Source organism: Crassostrea angulata, chromosome 3 (genome assembly GCF_025612915.1).
Source record: "Crassostrea angulata isolate pt1a10 chromosome 3, ASM2561291v2, whole genome shotgun sequence".
NCBI lineage: Eukaryota > Metazoa > Mollusca > Bivalvia > Ostreida > Ostreidae > Magallana > Magallana angulata.
The window spans coordinates 21629300-21648368 of record NC_069113.1 but is presented as its reverse complement, the minus strand read 5'-3'; the positions used below and the strand labels follow the sequence as shown (position 1 = coordinate 21648368).

The following is a 19069-nucleotide window of genomic DNA, read 5'->3' as shown; positions in this document are numbered from 1 at the left end:
TAAGAAAAGTATAGTAAAGGCCTAATGTAAAAATTCTTTTTTATAATCATTTTTTAAACTGGTCATACTAATTACTTTATTCATGGAATCTAAAGAGCAAAAACAATATCAAGAGATAAAAGCAATTTGTAACATTTTATCAAATAACTTTAACATATTTTTGTTAAAACAAGTTGAAATATTCAGATCGGGATAGTAGTTCTTTTTAATCTAAACCCATTGCAGTAGGAAAGGAAGCGCGAGCACACGAATCACTCACTCAATCAGGAAAAATGTTTCACGTTTTGTTTGTTTCTGTTACAATCCTGTTCTTCTCACAAACACAGTGTAAACCAATTGAAGTGACGGAAGATAATTGGTCCGATGTTCTCGAAGGAGAGTGGATGTTGGAATTGTAAGTCTGTGTAATGGATTTGTTGAACTTGTTGAAACCCATGAACACAAGAACACGTCATAGATAATTGTCAAGAATGTTTTTTTTTTTTTTTTTATATATATTGACAGTTGTTCTTAGCCATATAACAACATTTCTGTACAGTACCGATATTTCAAAACAGGGACGTATAAACATACAGGATAAGCAACTCTCGCAGTTTTCTAGTCGTTTCGGCCTTCCCCCCCCCGTTCGACCCAAGATATGTTCGGACCCTAGTAGTTTCGGCCTTAGTCGTTTCGGCCTATGTTTATTATATATGTTTTGTTAAAGAGACATTACCTCTATTTTCGGATGTTTTATATAATATGTAAACGGTGTGACCGTTGGACCGAGCGCAGTGCAGTTTGTTTTGTGTAAAACAAAATTTATTTGAAACGCACACAGTAGGATCCGCCTGGTTGCCTACTCAAATCATTAGCCAAAATTTAACTAAATGTCGCGTGCTCAGTCTACATTATGACGTCATGTTTCAGACGTAAAACGTACACGTTTTGTCTTCGGAAATAGCCGAAGAGAGTTACGTTATTCCGAACTTTTTTTAAATTTCTTCTTTCATTGTTTATCAATTTAGTTCATATAAATGCCGCGGTAATAAATATGAATACTTTATTCAGTATCTAAAATTTCAGTAACCTGATCTTAATATTTTTATTTTCCATCTAATAATTTGATAAGACATACACAGAACTAGTCGTGTTTCTTGATTAAAGCACTTTTGAAACTTATCTGGTGTCCTCTTTTATTTCTTTTAATTCAAATTACCTTCTATTTAAATACTGGAACATTTTAATCGAGTTTAGGGGCAACAAACATCGATAAGTACCGGTCAAACAATTATCGAATTAACTTTTTAAAAACAAAATGGCTGCCAATATGGCGGCGCCCATGGCTGGAAGAAATTTTTTTTGGCCTTAGTACCCCTGATTCAACTTTCATTTTTCAATGATTTTCTTATATATACGTGTTACCATTAATCCTCGCTTCGCGAGGCGGGCTTTGCCCGCCTCTCGCTGCGCTCGGTATTATAAACAATGTGGGGTCCTGTGAGATTATCGAACAATTTCACCTTGTGGAATCCCACATAAAGGGGGCCGTGATCGTGTAACACGGGGGCTGTGATTTTGAAGCAGTGAAAGTAGGTCATCAAGTATTCACAGACTTATTACATTTAATTAAAACCAAAAGTATCGCACAGAAGACAGATTATTGATAAACTACCTCTTGTAACATGGCCGGGAGTTGAGATATCTCTGGAAAAGCTCAAACTCAAAACAATATGCAGGTGGGGAATGCGCGACGTATTATTTTCAGGGTATTTAATTAAAAATTTCGAATCCCACCGCAGAACTTCCAAGTTTTTTTCATCCAAAATCATTCCATGTGAATAGAGAATCTACATTTATAAAAGAAAACCAACTCACGTGTGAATTGAGGAGTATTTGATCGAAAACCCGATGTGGTGTAGGGGGCTTTGATCGTGTAGCGAATTTCTTAAGAGATTTTCTACTGATTCACCACTTTACTTGCCTCAAACATTTTCCTAAACACCCTAACCAACCTCGGAAAGTGAATTTTGTTAAATTCATGTCAGGATCAAAAGTCACCATCTTTGATAAAAAAAAAAAACCGAATGCTGGAAAAAAACGTACCCAGGAGAAAACGTACCCAGGAGAAAACGTACCCAATTTATAGGGTATGTTTTCTCCAGGAGGAAACGTACCCTATGGAAATAATAAATAATGGTTTTCATAGATATTCTTAAATGAAATAAAATATACAATGAACATTTGTATCATTTGTTGCTTTAGATTTTAAATGCATAGTCACCATGGTCACGTATACTTAGATTATTAAGACAATAATTTGTAACATACACATACATGAACGTGGCCTGAGCAGTTTAATTAGTGGACAATTAATCCGCCATAAACGAAATCGTTAAATAATTAGTTTTTATTGCAATCTCATTTGGAGAACTAAATGATGAGTATCTCCAGAAGTCGATATCGCGTTTTTTAAAACATTTTTTTGAAAATTATCTATAAAACAAAGTTGCTTAATAAAACCAAGTCCAAGTCTTTTAAATATTTGTTTGATTCATATATATGGAAAATACTAAGAGATGTAACATTCAACAGTCAAAATTATAAAGTATTAAATTTATTTATCTATGAATTTCTTACATTTCTGTATATTTATTATGCAAAATAGTATTTAAAAGTATTAAAAACTATTAAGTAGTATAATTATGATTTTCATAGGGTACGTTTTCTCCAGGAGAAAACGTACCCGGGTACGTTTTCTCCTGGAGAAAACGAACCCTAGAGTTTGGGTACGTTTTCTCCTGGGTACGTTTTCTCCTGATACCAAAAAACCCACACCAATACACTTTACTGGACTGGTGAAAGTGTTTCAGAGATACCCAGAGGCAAGTAAAGTAATGACATCTTAACTGAAATATCTCGGAAATTTTCGGCAATAAAATATTCACGGAATAAATTCCTGATATAGTTTAGTTTGTCCCAAACAGTGGGCAACCTTTTTGTGTGCAATAAATATATACAGTATATTGTATGAATTAAACTATATTTACAGCTCCTTGGTCCATCAACCCAAATTTCCCATGGAGATACAATTCTGCAGCTAACAGCCTAACAATCATTGTTGAATGAAGATGTGCTTTTCAATTTATTTTTATTTCCTAGTATGGCTCCTTGGTGTCCAGCTTGCAGAGGATTTGTAGAAACATGGGACAAATTTTCTGACTGGAGTAAAGATTTGGATATTAAAGTAGGAGTAGTGGATGTAACAGAAAACCCAGGCCAGTATTTGATTGTTGTTTATCAGGTTTGACACAGCCCGACCGTTTGGAGGTTTTACTTGAATATGGTGGTAAATTGCCTGTATGGTACCCGTTCTTTGCCAAACAAACATGATTAAAAAATTGAGCACCTGATGTACATCTTTGAAAATCATTATTTATCATTCAATGGCTCTAATGAGTGTAAATTTGTTTTTCACATAATTGAATGAAAGTGATCAAAAGTAGAGAATCTCAAGAAAGAGGCTATGCCTGATTTAAAATTAAGTCCGTCCTTTTGAGAAAAAAATTGGATTGATAATTTGGAAGTTTACAGATGTATACACATTTTATCTTTTTTGAATGCCTTGGTGCAAAAATTAATCCATCAGATTTTTTAAAAAGGAAGATTAATTTATGAAGTACACATGCCTTGTTAATTGACATGATGCACTTTTTTCCTAAAAAAAATGAAACTTAAATGAAGGGTACCTTGCAGGAGATTGTCCACCAACAAGGATTAAAACATCACATTGGTGAGCTGTGCCCAACCTGTGAATACTTTGAAAAAGTTGGACACGTACCTTTTCCTTTCAGTGATGTAATTCCCATAAGTTGAGTTTGCGCACAGGAAATTTACACATTTAAAATTATTTAAAAAGGGTTTTGATTTAAGAAGTAAATTTAAGATTATATTATAGAAATATAGAGTTATTGCATTAATTGAATTAATGCACAAGATTTTACTGCTTTTTGGTCAGTAGAAAATATGTTTGACATTGGTTAATGGTCATCAAATGGGAGATTAATCTCTGAAAAGGAGGGTTTGTCCAACCTATTGTGTGCAGAGAGAGTCAGTTTGGAAAACAAAAAATGGGTCGATTAAACAAATTCTCTTCTAAGTTGAAATGCTACTGTCATATCAATTTGTAATAGATATCAATAGAGACAATAAAAAGCTTCAGTTGCTATTTGAAGAATTTATCTGATTTTGTAAAAAGCAAATGTCTCCAAGGCAATATTTGAACTGGTCTACAAGTGAGAACAAAAGGAGTGTCTTTAAAAGTGGAGGAAATCTCTCGCTTCAATTACAGGTTTGCTTGGAAGATTTTTGACTGCATCTTTACCGTCAATTTACCAGTAAGTTTGGATAGGTAGTGAGTGCAATAATGAGGTTTAATTTACATATATTGTACCTTTTTCTTTCATTACTTTTGACTTTTTTGTGCCGTTTTACATATTTTTGTGGCTTTTATTAATAATTTTGACATGAGTATCAAATCAGAAGTAGAAAAAAAACCCATACATTCCATTAGAATTGAATGTAATTTTGATCAAGATTTAAAGCTGTTCTTCATTTGATAGTCATGTCAGCAATGCATTTAATTTTACAATATCTGGAAGCCTTTAAAACATTATTCTACAAAACATGAAGATAATTATATACCTACTTGTCAGGTATGGAAAAATATATCTTCATGAAATGTATATGTTTACAAAGGTTTGCATTTCATGCTTACACTAATCAGTATGTCTTGCCAGGAACAATGTGCACGTGACACTGTTCTATGTTCAACATTTTGACCTTTGCCCTCTATTTTTAGGTCTCAGTGGGAGATTCCTGGTTTCATCCCTCCCTTCTCTATATCAGTAAGTCAACATCTGTCCTGTGCTCCAAATTGCATGAAAATTGTTTACCATAGAAGTTCTCTATGCCCCCAGAGAGTATTAATATTGTGAAATTTAAAGTACTTCTTTCTGTGTATTTTTTCGTTAGATGAATAACAGTACCGGTACTTTTCAACACTTTCACATTTTAAACAGTAAAAGGTTTTGATATCTCTTAGCTATATATGACCTAAGCTAACACTAAGATAACACACATTTTCACTTTTGGACTTTGTAGTAGCTAATCTTCCTGTATAAAGTACAATAAGTGGATTATCTTCTTACTCTATAAAGTACACTTGTTTTTAATTTATACTATTTAATCATCATTATAAAAATTGGTCTCTTTTTTTAAGATTAAAAAAAATGAGGGCAAAGGTCAACAAATCACTCTTTCTTTCTATTTGTTTGTTCTGTGTGGACTAGCTGTTTCTGGTTTTTGCTTAAATACAAAAGTAGTAGACAATCAACATACCGGTATTTCATTTTATAGATGCTTAAATAATAAAACAAATGTATTTAAGGTAACTCCATACTCTTAAAACTATCTGATGAAAGTTGAAAAACAGAACTGATTTCAATTTAATAGACTTAAATTTCATCAATTATTAGAAAAAATATACATGTCATCACACTTTTTGAGATGTCAGATAAACATGAACTAAAGCATGATTTAGCATCAGAAAACCGTATTTTTTTGTTTAAAGTGAAATATTTGTAGGCAGAAACTTGTTTATCTAGTTTAATTTTATTGTCTACGGTGTCAGAAAAGTATAACCACAAACATATTTTAAAATTAATTGTTGGGATGAGAAAAATTATAGCATTTAGACATACAACTAAGAGAAAGGTCAGAAAAAGAGTTATTTCCCCTTAGCAAAGATAAAATATATAAAAATTTAATATTTAGGATGAAATCAAGCTGCGAAAATATCTTGAACTTAACAGTAATTCTAGTTACTTCCATGTGATTCTATTCACATAAAATATATAAAACTATCTTGCACAAATTTTTAAGAATTCAAAGTTTTACGATAAAGTATGACATCACAGAACACTGGATCTACTTTAACTGTAATCTTATTGTATGCACTGTCAAAAAGCAGTAGATATACATGTATTCAATGAGTATTTGTATAGATTATATACCAACCAGCAGCATATATCATTGTACAAAATTGTTGATGAGTCAAAGTCCAAGTCCATTGTTCCCTTAGAATATATATGTTTTTCTTACTTTGAAGATTGTACACTAAAAGGATATTTACACAACAATACCTAAGCCATTACAATATATACAGCGTAGCGCTTCTAATATGTTTTAATGATCTAATATTAATATCTAACTATATATTATAACGTAATCTCGTCGTAAAATAAGTCTAAAAAGTACAACATAAACATGTATTAGTAATTTTTATTATCAAATGTAAAATGCCATGTTTTATGATCAGTGTATACTAATTAAAAATAAAACAAACCTTTCATATTATAGAAAAATTGATTATATTTGTGTCAGATTTCACATTGAATTCCACAACTAGCATCCCCCTCTTTCTTTCTCTGTAGCATTAAGAATGGGCAGTTCCGTCAGTACAAGGGCGGGAGAAAAGAAACAGAACTGGTCAGTTTTGTAGACGACAAGAAATGGGAGGAGTTGGACCCCATCCCATGGTACTTCTCCCCAGCTTCTGTGCAGTAAGTACATTTCAGTTTGTTTTCTAACCTTCTTTGAATTGATTATAAAGATTATTGCCTCTTTATATTACATTCAAATGTTACTGAATCACTAAATGTTTTTCCTGACATTATGCTAATGTTATGTGATGTTACAGTGTAATACAGCAGATAGCTTCTCTCTTTCAGAATGGCTGCTCTGGGCCAGTTCTTCAAAGCTGCAATGGCTGTCAGGGTAAGGTTTAAAGGCTTTCTACTGATACAGATAGTTGATATTGATACATGTACTTTTTATGGATCCTGTAACTGGTCAAATGTAATGATTAGCAATGTGTGCATTAAAAAAGAAATATTTAAGAGTGAACAGAGATTCACAATTGTTTGTGTGGTTATTGTGACATGTACGTGTTTCTCTTTGCAGGATATTTACAATATGATGACAAAAGAGTATGGGATACCTGAATGGGCCTGTTATGTCATCTTTGCCATAGCAACCATTCTACTTGGACTCATTCTTGGTTTGGTAAGCATTTATGTGATATTTAGTTTTACCTACAAAGAAAGTACAGAATTTTATTATTAAAGTATTTTTATCACCCCCAAAGACCAAAGATTTGGGACTTATGGTAATGCTTTAGTCCTTTCTGTCATTCAGTCTACCAAAGGTGGAATGCTACACTAAAATTCTGTCCTTAGGGCATTCTTAGAGTATCTATTTTGAAATCTTGTTGCATTATTCAAAGACAACTTTATGCTGTTTCTTATCAATTCAATTTAATTTTTAAGTATTTTTTCTCCATAAAATAGAGAAGTTCAATAAAAACTTTTATCCATTTTTCCATTAACAAAATTCACCAATGTTCATGTGGCTCCTATTAATTATATAATGAATACATAATTGTAAAAGGTCTACTTGGTTTGGATAACACATTACATACATGTAGATATAAAGGGTTCACACTGGCTCAAAAAATAAAAAAGATCTACTAAACTAGCAGTTTTTCTTGGGGTAGATAAGAGTTTTTGAATATAATTAGATATTTGATTGACCATGTAATAACATTGCATTCTTTGAATGACCCACAAGAAGTGATTATTACTTGACTTATTTTTATGTACACTTTCAGTTAATTGTGCTCTGCTGCGACATGATGCTCCCATCCAAATATGTCCCAAATCCCAAAGAGAAACCCCAGCCAAGGCCCCCAGCAGAAGGGGTGCAAAAGGTAAAGTTTCTCCTGATCAAGACAAGAGATGCATAATTATACAAATATATTGATGTACATAAAAGTGCATTCCAAGGTCCTTGTATTTAGAGGGTAATAAAATTCTTCAAGTAGCAAAATAACCCTGTGAATAAATTTGATTATATTCCCTCCTTGTTTCTTCTTTTCAGGAGGATGAAGATGCTGATGGAGAGGAATCGGAAACAGACATTATTGATGACACAAAAACTACAGAGAAAGATGGCGACTCCAAACCAAGAAGAAGGAGAGTGAAGAAAGCAGATTGAGCATTAGAGACATTAGATTATTTTTAATTGTGACATCGGTCTTTATTTTGAAAGGAGTGTGTATGTGTTTAGAAGGCAGGGAGGGAGGATGGGGTTCTAGTAATTTGCGATTGCTTTGAACTTCTTGTGTGAGGACTGAAATGTGTGTAATGCATTTGTATGTGATGATTTTATCGTTTTACTTCATATTCTACAAGTTCCAGTTAGTCAAATTTCTGTGTTTTAGGAATTTTTTTTTATAGAAATTGGGAGTTTTAGATTTACAGTGTAGCAGTCGAAATTTTAGGGTCATTTCATTGATATTTTAATTTCTGTTTATTTTTTTTTTAATGAGTGAGTGTGCCTAACATGAAACAGTGTTGATTTTAAATGCATGTTAACTTGTAGTGATATGAAAGTTGGCTCAATACATGCTACCATGTGTATTTTAAAAGCAGATATGATAAGACTTGATTGAATCAGTTTTCTGTGTTGTTTTTTTTTTAACTTGGAGGACACTTTACATGTATTTGTGCTGCTGAATATTTTAGTTCACTTTCATCTTTTAATTTATCATTAAAATACACAATTTATAGAAAAGAAAAATTGGCAGTCATATTAAAGCATCATCTTTCAATTATTTGACAGGTTATTTTATAAATGCATACATGCATTTGTGTACAATTGTAGCCATATTTTTGAAAATGTGTGTGTAAAATATAGAGTGTTTGTATTTTGGTTTTGACTAACTTGGATTTTTTTTTCCATCCCGGTATATGTCTATGTTCTTGTTTAAAAGGGTTTTTTCAGGCAAGGAAGACTAATTGCTTTCAATTGGGAAATATTATAAGAAACATAGGCATTGTAAAGATAATAAAACAATTTATCAATTAGCTCAGACAAGATCAATTGCAGAAGAAGAAAAGGAAAGGTCATTGGTTATTGTTATGTTTCTCTATGGAAGTCCAATGTTAATTAGGTCTGATTGAATTTTTATTTTAAAAATCCTTGATAGATTGAAGTGGTTTCAGTTTGGGTTTTTTTGCATTGATTTACCCTGCTATTTTCTTATTGCATAAGGTCATTTTTTTATTGTGATGATTTAGCAAAAAGAAATACCAAAATACAAATCTTTTTGAATAAAACATTAATGAAAGAAATACCAAAATACAAAATCTTTTTGAATAAAACATTAATGAAAGAAATTCCAAAATACAAATCTTTTTGAATAAGATATTAATGAAATAAATACCAAAATACAAATCTTTTTTAATAAAACATTGCTCAATGGCTGGAGAAGAATGTTGTGAGTTCAACTTAAATTTAAATCATGGTTCATAATTTTTTTCATTTGGCTGTGATATCACAATCTACCGTACATATAGGCATATACCAAAATGTATTTAATAGTTTTATTCCATCTTAGAAATGTACTCGTTTTACTAGTATGAATTCATGAATAACCATTCCGTTGAGTGTTCTACTACTGTTTATACATGAAGAAAATTTTTAAAAGGTGATCATGAACATATGAATTGTGTCATAAAAGTAGTAGATGACTTCAGGGACATATATACTAACTGTTAATTTATACGTCCCTGATGACTTCTAAGAAATATTTTACATTAGTCTTCTTTTTTTCCTACATTCTGCCTGATTCTCTGATTCTGCTTAAAAAAATCGTTTGAAATGTGTCCTGCAAAATTTAACAGTTTAATGAATGGACAACCATATTCAGAAATTAAGATTTATTTCCTTTTATTTCCATGGAGTTAGATTATTAAACCGAAATGGATTGATTTTTATGTTCAACTGATACAGCATATGCCAACCAAATAACCTTGTCATATTTACTTATTTTGATGCATTTTATACTAATTAACATGTCATTGTGTACCTGTAAATACAATTAAACAATTCATTTTGTTTTCAGTTCTTTATTATTTTTTTTTAGATGAAACAAATAACAAGCATTAACATTTTTTTTATATTCTTTTCTATGCAAGATTCAATAAAATTACGAAGTATCGTATTTTTAAATTGTCGTATTTTGAGAAATCCCCCAGTAAAATTAATCTTCTGTGATTGGAGGAGGAAACGGTACTATTTGCAAGTTTTTACGCAGTGAATATGGTGAAGATGGCACAAAATTGGATGTCACAAGATTGGAATCAAATAGAATTATTTAAATGATTTATACAAGTATCACTTTGATTGCTCCCATGCGAATTCAGATGTAAGTGTGTTTGAATACAAATCGAGGTTTCCGTTTATATCGATCTCGACATAACTTTGGTCAAGTGATCTATATAGTGTTATATATATGTATTGGATGGTGTATGCTAATGAGATATAATTGCATATAGTTCAACATCGAATACACGTGCTGCTGACGATAATTAGGCATTATGAACGGTTATTACACCAATGAATTGTAGACAGTGGTGTAACGCTGTTTAAAATAGTTGCGACCCTTGATCAAGACGGTTGATACAAGAAAGGAATTGTTATTATAAAACTTGAGATAAATATACTGTACCTTTTTCTCAAAACAGAGGGTCTTCAAAAGAATTTGAAGGATTACCTAGGAGCTAACTTTACAGTTCTGTTTGTGTTAAAAAGTTGCAATATATGGCGTACAATTTTTTTTAACCGATTAAATTCATTTCCACACAAAATATGTGAAAAAAAATTAGTACTGTACTGCTGAATTCTTTATGCAATTTGCTATTGATATTGTCACTTTACTTACCTCAGACTTTCTCTTAAACAAACTAACTGACCTTGGAAAAAGTGTCACAAAAAATGGCTGGGTTCCATATAATTGTAATTGTAATCGCTTGCCTGCTTGTACCTTAAAAATTCTTTCACTGGATGTCTGACAAACAAGAAATTATATTGGTGTGGCCTTTCTGTTGTATGATAATTGTCCATGTTATGTAGCATATTGTTAAAAACTTTCTGTTTTAAACACAATGTTAAGAGGTTTAATTATAGTGGTAAGTTGAATATCGTCCTTCTATCAGTGCATACTTATTTACTGACAGTATCGGTAAATCTGTTCTGATATGTTTTAATCAGGAACGACCAGTTATTGTTAGATACCTGGTAATCATACATTTTCCTCATTTTCAGGTATGGCTGCTAGATCACAATGGAAGAATCAGTGAAAAACGGCCCATCTGCCAAAAAAGCCAAAGTGGAGAAAGAAGGCAATGGATCCGCCGATGAAAACAGCCATGAGAGTGGAGGGTTTGCTCTGTCTGCTGAGGAGGAAAAAAACAATGATTTATTTGACCAAGATACGGAACCCTATGTTATAGAAAGCTGTGAATCCAATGAGAATTTATTTGGTGGAGGAGATGTGGGTCCAACTAACAAAGATGCTGACAGTTCGGTCAGAGAGAGAGCAGAGACACCTGTGGTGGAGCTGGAAGAGAAGGAAGAGAGGGATTCACCATCCAAGGTGAAGAAGATCGAGTCTGTTCTACAGGACGCAAAATTGATAACGAACATTGTGGATGGTATTGATGTGGAAATGGTGTATGAGAAACTGAAGTCTCGAAGAGGAAATCCTAATAGAGTGGACTTAGTGATTAATGAAGTTCTGGAGGATGTTGAAAAGATGAAGAAGAAAAGAGTTGGAGCAGATTTGAAGGAAGAGGCAGCTTTTGTAGAGGATTTAGTGAAAGTGATTGACAAAGCCACTGCCAATTTATCAAAACTGCCAATGACAGCTGGAGAAATACAGCAGATGTTGAATGAACATAAAGCCAGGGTAGACAGGGTGGATTATGTGGTCAGTAAGATATTGGTCAAGCATTATAAACGATCAACCAATCAGAAAGAAGAATACATAGATGACATGATGAAGGTGTTGTCAAGCGTACCCACAGCTGACCCTGGGAAGATTTATGAGCTCATAGAGAAAAACTGTCGCGATACCGATCGAGTTCAAAGAGTCATCGATCATCTTCAAAATAATCATGGTCCATCAAGTTCTTTGAGAAAAGAATCGTCCCTTCCAACAGATCCAAAATATTTGGAAGATCCCCTTTACAGGGACATGAGAATCGTTTGTAAAGTGTTACCTGAAAAGGAGCCAACTGAAATATATGAATTTCTGGCAGCTCATCATGACAAGAAAAATCGTCTCCAAGTTGTGATCGAGGAACTGATGAAATCAGGAACGGACTCACAAAGTTTTCTGGAAAGTGTAGTTGCAAATTCACCATCTATTTCAGATGTTATGAGAATTGGGACAAATGGCTCCTTGCCCAAAAATATCCAAGAAGAGGTGGATGAGTTGATGGAAATATTCCCAGATTGTGATCCCAATTATCTGTATGATAAATTAGAGGAGCACACCAATGATAAAGAGAGATTAAAAAATATTGCCATGGAGTTGTTTGAATACAAAAACTACCCCAAATTGAAAGACACTTTAGAAGAGAGGAAAAGACAGGCAAAACATAATCAGATACAGCATTTACAGTTTGAGATGGAGTCTTTTCTAGTTAGATTCCCCGATCCCATGGGCACGTTTTTAAAAGCTGACAAAGAAATGACCCCGTCCTACAAAGATCATGCAATGCAGCAGCTAAGGAGAGAGTTTAGGCAGCTCAAAAAATCATACATCACAAAAGTCCTCGAAACACATAATTATCATTATCACCTCAGCAAAAAAGAGATTGAACAAGACATAGTAAATATTACTGGTGAGCACACTGTCTCCTCATGTCTGTCTGCCATTTTAATATGCAAGTTTTTTTTAAAAATTTGAAAATAGATTCAGTCAGTTGATCAACCTCTTTGGTTAAGGGTATCATCAATGTTTTGATTACATGAAAATTGCATTGATTAGTGTTTTACACATGATGATATCTGTTGATTCCTAATTAGATGCGTGGAGTTAAAATTTGATGCTCTTGATTTTATATTCCTCGTGATTTGACACAAAATGCTGGAATTCTGTACTGGTGTTAAACAAGGAATCTACTGTACAATAGTGTTAAAAACATACATGTATAACCATTGATTGTTATTTAATTGTTTTGATTTTCATTACAGCAAACTCTAGGAAGCTCAGAAAGCAGCCACTCAGTGAGGAGGAGTGTCAGTTACCCAGGGAGCCTGATGAGTTCTTCTACTACGAGAAGCTCTTCTCTGAAAATGAGGAGGAAATCAAAAGTAACAATTGAATTTTCTGACTTTATAACTAAACCCTACTGGAAAAATGGTTTACGCTGTTGTAGAGTACGCTTTTTTGGAGGTGAACTAAAAGGTAGCGATCATTGCATAAAAAATACATAACTGGCTTTAGCAGGTTACATAAATTTTTTCTGCAATTCGCCACCTTCATATCCTGCATGAATCACCAAAGAAAGCATTTTATTGTTTAAATAAGGGCATTTAACAAGGATAATACAGTATGGTGAAATATAAATAGTAATGATGGCTATTTGCTGTGATTTTAGGGTACCTGCATGACAAGAAGCAGGTCTATGAACTTCGTCTCCAAGAGGCCCGGGACAATGGAGAACTCATGGAGTGTCAGTGCTGCTTCGACGAGGAGTGTCTCTTCGAAGACATGGCCGCCTGTCCTGAGGGACATCTGTTCTGTAAGACCTGCATCCGAAGATCGTCCGAAGTCGTGATTGGTGAAGGAAAGACTGACTTCAAATGTCTAAATGGATCCTGTTCGGAGAAGTTTTCACTTGCCATTCTACAGCACGTGCTACCAACCAATGTCTTTTCCATTGTGTTGAAGAAGATGCAGGAGGAGGAGATCAAGATGGCGGACATCCCAGATTTAGTGTCCTGTCCTTTCTGTAGTTTTGCCACTATAATGCCGGATCAAAACGATAAAGTGTTCAAATGCTTGAATCCAGATTGTCTGAAGGAGTCTTGCAGGTTAATATTCCTTGAATGATGAAGCTTTCTGGGATCTTTAAACACTTTCTTTGCATCTGTTTAATAAAATACAGTTATAGAGTAAATAGATTTAAGATTTGTTTTTAATATTTGATGTCTGGAATTCATCAATTTATATCTTTTACAAATTCAACTTTGATCAATTTATCTAAAGTCTGTCATAAAGATGTGCTGTTTTAAACTACATGTACCTGTATTAAGATTCTGAAATTTACATGTTTATAATAAATTTATGAATCATCTTAAAATGTGATTTTAAATGAAATAAAAAATTTTGGGCAAAAACCTTAAGAAGATTTGTATGTTAAAATTGGGTTACAATTGAATATTGTTTTCATTTCCAGATTGTGTAAAGAACCAAATCATGTTCCTTTGCGCTGCGATGAAGTGGAAAAACAAGGGGAGACAGACATGAGGACCTACATCGAGGCGCGACTGACAGAAGCCATGATTCGCCGCTGTCACCGATGTCAGAAAGCCTTCGTAAAGGAGTTCGGCTGTAACAAGATGACCTGTACGTGTGGGGCCAGCAGTTGTTATGTGTGCAGAGCAGAGGATATTGACTATAACCACTTCGGAGATAAGTAGGTGTTAATATTTAGTGTATTAAACTATGAATATAGTACATGTTCAAGTTTAATGAAGGTAAAGATAAAAAGATGTAATTCAATATGCATGTACATGTTGTATATATTCTAGCCAAACAAATTCCATCCAAATTTAATCTTTGCTAGAATAATCTCTGTGAGCTGCATTTAATTTGGTTACTAGTACTTTTTACTAAATTTTGGATGGATTCTCAAAGATAGTTTTATGAAATTGAAAAGCAGTTCAATGGCTTTTTTGTAAAAAAAAAAATTCAGCTGTAACGAGGGTGACATGAATAAACTGCACAAGGAAGAGATGCTAAAGGCAGCCACCGAGGCCAGGGATAAGTATCTACAGGACCACCCCGAGGCAGCCGAAATCAACCTCAAGTACGACCCCCTGCAGCACATCGAAGAGTGTAAGTACACGGACGGGGCAATCTTAAAATGGTGCAAAATATCATAATATTCCTCGTTTTAATATTTCTTTTAGAAGGCTGGGTGATTAACAGACTACATATCAGACTTTTACATTTATCTATATCTTTAACCATAGCCCTTTGTCTCACGGAGATCAAATATAGTCTACAAATGGTCGTAACCATTTTGCCCTCTTAAACTGCATCACCAGATTGATTTAGACAGTCATGTTATATGTGGTAAATAGAATTGTTCCCCAGGGGCGAACATCATATCCTGTCTCTTAAGAGATAGATTGATTTTTGTGTTGAGGCGATACAAAAACCATTGTTTGATCTTTGTGAATCTTTTATCATATCAAACTTCTTCATCTCTTTCAGTTGAAGGTTTGCAAGAAGGTGGTGATGATGGTCAGGATGAAGAATATGATGAAGAAGATGATGAAGATTATTAGCATCATCAACAGTTGATGCAGATTTTACTCCTCAGAATCTGTGACACAATATATTGATATTTTAGATCTTTAATATTTGAAAGGCAATTTGAGTTGTAATAGTATTTATAGTTATCACATGTATTTCATACATGGTCATGTTTGTTAATGTTTTTTTCATGCTCTTTGAATTTTCTTCCTAGATGTTTGAGCGGTATTATCAATTTAATTTATTTCTTGCTGAACTAGAAAGCAATGAGCTTTGTTATGATTCATGTATCATACCGGTTCTTTTTATTTTTAACTGCTGATATTTTGATGACTTGTCCCTTTTTGATTATGCACAAATTTTATTTGATTTGAATGTGCAATAAACCATATTTCTGTTTCTATAGAAAATAAAGGTTTTTTTTATATTCTAGATATTGGACACATCTTGGTTCTCATACATGTATTTGAAATTCATTTATTGGGAAACCAGTTATTACATAAACCAGTACTTTTTATTTTTACATACATGTTATTGTATAATGTACATGCTGTAAAGTTGTAAACTGATGTTAATTTTTTATTTTATGCCAAAGGGTAAGAAAAATTGTTCTTTTTATACCCACTACCAATTCATCCAGCCTTTACTATCAAACCAGTTTACAGGTGAAAATTGTCTTATAAATGTTTGTTTAACCCTTTATCTTTCGTGTTTTAAGTGTTTGTTTTAAAGGTGAGTGAGTTGCACAATCCTTGTACCTTATGTCATAAGCTAACATTTGTGATAGTACATATTAAGACCACCATTTTTATCATCTGTCAATAAGGAGAGAAATGACATCAGACAATGATAACATATCATTTTAATGAGTCGAAAATCACGTGATCATGCATTATTGTACCGGTACACGTGGCTCAACACTATGCACATTGCAGCCATGTAAACTGGTATTGATTTATAATGGCAATATAATAGCTGTTGGAATTTATTATAAAGAGATTCTTTTGAATCTCGCTGCTTTGTTTTTCATGGTCAAAAGTATCAGTTTCTTTTTTTATCAGCATTTTCATGAGATCTCAATCATTTTAGTTAGGCAATTAATAAGTTAAAGATATTCAGAGAATACTGTAACACATGCACTGTTTTCAACATTTTTTTGTACTAGAAAAATAAATATAAATTAATATTAGTCTGCGATCGATCATTTATTTCATATACTGAATCACTTTCACTTTGCCACTATAGAATTCAGCAACAAACAGTTTGTCGCTTTTATCCAGAGAAATTCCGTATGGGTTTTCTATTCTGCAGTTGTCTATACAACGGAGAAAGCTTCCGGTTGGAGCGATCACGTGGATACAGTTGTTATGGTGATCAGCTGTCAGGATCTGGTGTTTGCTGTCTGTGGTAATGCCTCTGGGCTTGAAAGGTCTAGTTTGAGAGGAAGCAGCATGGCCAGTGTATCTAAATCGAACTTTTCCAAGATGGCTGACCACCACAACAGCCCCGGCTCCCCAATCAGCCACACAAATATCAGAGTTCTTGTTTTCAGTGATGTATTTGATTTTGTTGTTTGCTGAATATATTGGTTTGCCTTCGTCGTCGAATTGAATCGTTTGCTTCTCCGTGGAACCCGTGTAACGGATTACTTTGGACTGTGTTTCGGCGTCATTGTACATGGTAACCATGATGTCACCCGACGATGTTATGCAGAGATTTAGAGGTTTCCAATTTTGCAATTTGATCAGTTCTTCGATATATCCATCTGTGAACTTGTTCACTGTTTTGTTTTTGACATCGGTATAGAACAATTCGTTTGTTTTTGCAATAGCTACATCGCAAGCCATTTCTCCCGACTTGGTCCTAAAACTCTTTAATAACGAACCCTTTGTATCGATATTTTTCATTTCACAATTCCAATTTGAAACCCAAAATTCTTCTTCACGAGAGCAAGTGACATTGCGTAGGAAATCGTACCCCGTTTCTACGATACCTTCAACTTTAGGTTCCTCCAAAAGACATTGCTCTGAGAGGACTTCCAGAGGTTTAGATGGTGGCTTACTGCATTTGGGTGCATGTGTGGATTCTACGGCGGTTATGGAGGGCGGAGTAAGACTACAGAACAACTTTCGAAGTTCTCTTCTCTGAACCTTCAATGGTGTGAAAATTGGAAATGTACTTCTGAGCGTCGGTGGAAGCTTTCTGAATTCCGCTAATGTACCTTCATAATCCAGGGACTTGGATACGTCTCCAGAACTCAGCACTTCTTTGATTTCTTCGATAGCCGAATTGAGGTCATCTATCAGTTTTGTGATACTCTGCAAGTGGGTTTTCAAAACCGTCCTTTGCTTGTTTTTCATCTTTTTAATGTCGGATTTAAGTTTGTCTACCATGCAATCGACTTCTTCATGCCAAACTTTCCGCTGTTTATCCACGGCTACGTTAATTTTTCTATACCCTTTCTCCAAATTTGAAATCCGTTTTTCAATTTCGGCAGTCTCGTTTTCGTATGAGGTGGTCATTTTCTGCAAGCACTCCATTTCATTGGCAATGTTCTCTTTCTTGACGTCCACGAGTTCCAAGATGCTCCGGAAAGCGTGGTGCGCATGCTCCTCAGAATCCACGCAGCTTGGACAGACGGGGCAGTTGCAGTCTATGCAATCCTTGTCGCAGGTCTCGCCGGAATGTTTAGGACAGGGAGGGTACATTAGAGGAGACTTCTTCTGATCGACCGTCACAATATCATGTGGCGTCGTCTCGTCAGAAATGTGCTCACCAACGCATTCCTTGCAGAGTTCGACGGAACACAATTTACAATTCGCTTTTATTGTCCGCTCTTTGCAAAGATCACATTGTACGGATTCCTCCTGAACTTTTGCGGCGTCGTCCATTCTCCTAAAAGAAGAATTTTTATCCATTTTTGAAATAAAAAATTTCTTAGATGATTGTTCCAATTCTAATGTGAAAATTTATGTGACAACTAAAATTACTTAAGGGATCGTATTTATGTTTTTTAACCTGCTGTCAAGATAAAAAAAATTTGGCAACTGCTTATCACATTTTACTACAGGGTATATAAAATTGTTTATAATTTAACGATTGGGCTGTAAAAAAAATTATATCCACAGTGCTACTACCTTGAAACGATCCTGAAAATGTTCACCGAAGATACATATTCAAGCTCATCCGTTCATACCCCGGTATATTGTAATACCTTTTTTTCACACCTACATATTTATACTTATAATCTCACTCTTATCATATCATCCTATTTATTTAATGCAATTGTCAGTCAAGGTTCTCCCAACATTCAATGAATAATGTAGCCTCAAATGAACTTTCACTGCGATTTGTGATCCGGCATTGTCATGTGGCGGCGAAGTGACGATATCGTCTGCTGATGCATACTCACTAGTCCAAGATGTCGCACGGTTCACTGCGCTGTGTGTTACATGTACATACGAGTGATCGATATATTGGAGAGGATATTGGCCGATTTCTGGAGCCGAATTACGAATAAACTGTTTAATAAAGTGTATTTAAATATCACATGACGATTAAACAATTGACTTGCAATTCTTAACTAGGATTAATACCATCGTAATAGGGAGTTGAAGGACCTACAGACTGATT

At 34.0% G+C, this 19069-nt stretch overlaps 3 protein-coding genes across 4 annotated transcripts; 2 read left to right on the top strand and 1 right to left on the bottom strand.

Moving 5' to 3' along the window:
* The first annotated feature begins 233 nt into the window (after positions 1–233).
* Positions 234–10113, top strand: LOC128177880 (thioredoxin-related transmembrane protein 1-like). 2 transcript variants are annotated; one of them, XM_052844779.1, is made up of 8 exons: positions 234–394; positions 3142–3257; positions 4841–4886; positions 6474–6602; positions 6771–6816; positions 7003–7104; positions 7709–7807; positions 7978–10113. In XM_052844779.1, exons 1-8 carry the CDS (start codon positions 273–275, stop codon positions 8092–8094), a joined length of 777 nt encoding a protein of 258 aa, XP_052700739.1. In that variant the 5' UTR covers positions 234–272; the 3' UTR covers positions 8095–10113. The 2 variants fall into 2 exon arrangements, with proteins under 2 accessions (XP_052700739.1, XP_052700740.1); XM_052844780.1 differs by lacking the exon at positions 4841–4886 and adding an exon at positions 4331–4376.
* Positions 10114–10172: 59 nt separating this feature from the next.
* Positions 10173–16631, top strand: LOC128177275 (uncharacterized). The gene is made up of 6 exons (XM_052843930.1): positions 10173–10309; positions 11209–12791; positions 13144–13263; positions 13551–13986; positions 14352–15013; positions 15395–16631. Exons 2-5 carry the CDS (start codon positions 11228–11230, stop codon positions 14593–14595), a joined length of 2364 nt encoding a protein of 787 aa, XP_052699890.1. The 5' UTR covers positions 10173–10309; positions 11209–11227; the 3' UTR covers positions 14596–15013; positions 15395–16631.
* On the bottom strand, positions 16623–18985 carry LOC128177276 (uncharacterized). The gene is made up of 2 exons (XM_052843931.1): positions 18574–18985; positions 16623–18331 (listed from the first exon to the last, which is right to left on the bottom strand). The coding sequence occupies exon 2, from the start codon at positions 18325–18327 to the stop codon at positions 16642–16644; it is 1686 nt and encodes a 561-aa protein (XP_052699891.1). The 5' UTR covers positions 18328–18331; positions 18574–18985; the 3' UTR covers positions 16623–16641.
* Between the last annotated feature and the right edge of the window lie 84 nt (positions 18986–19069).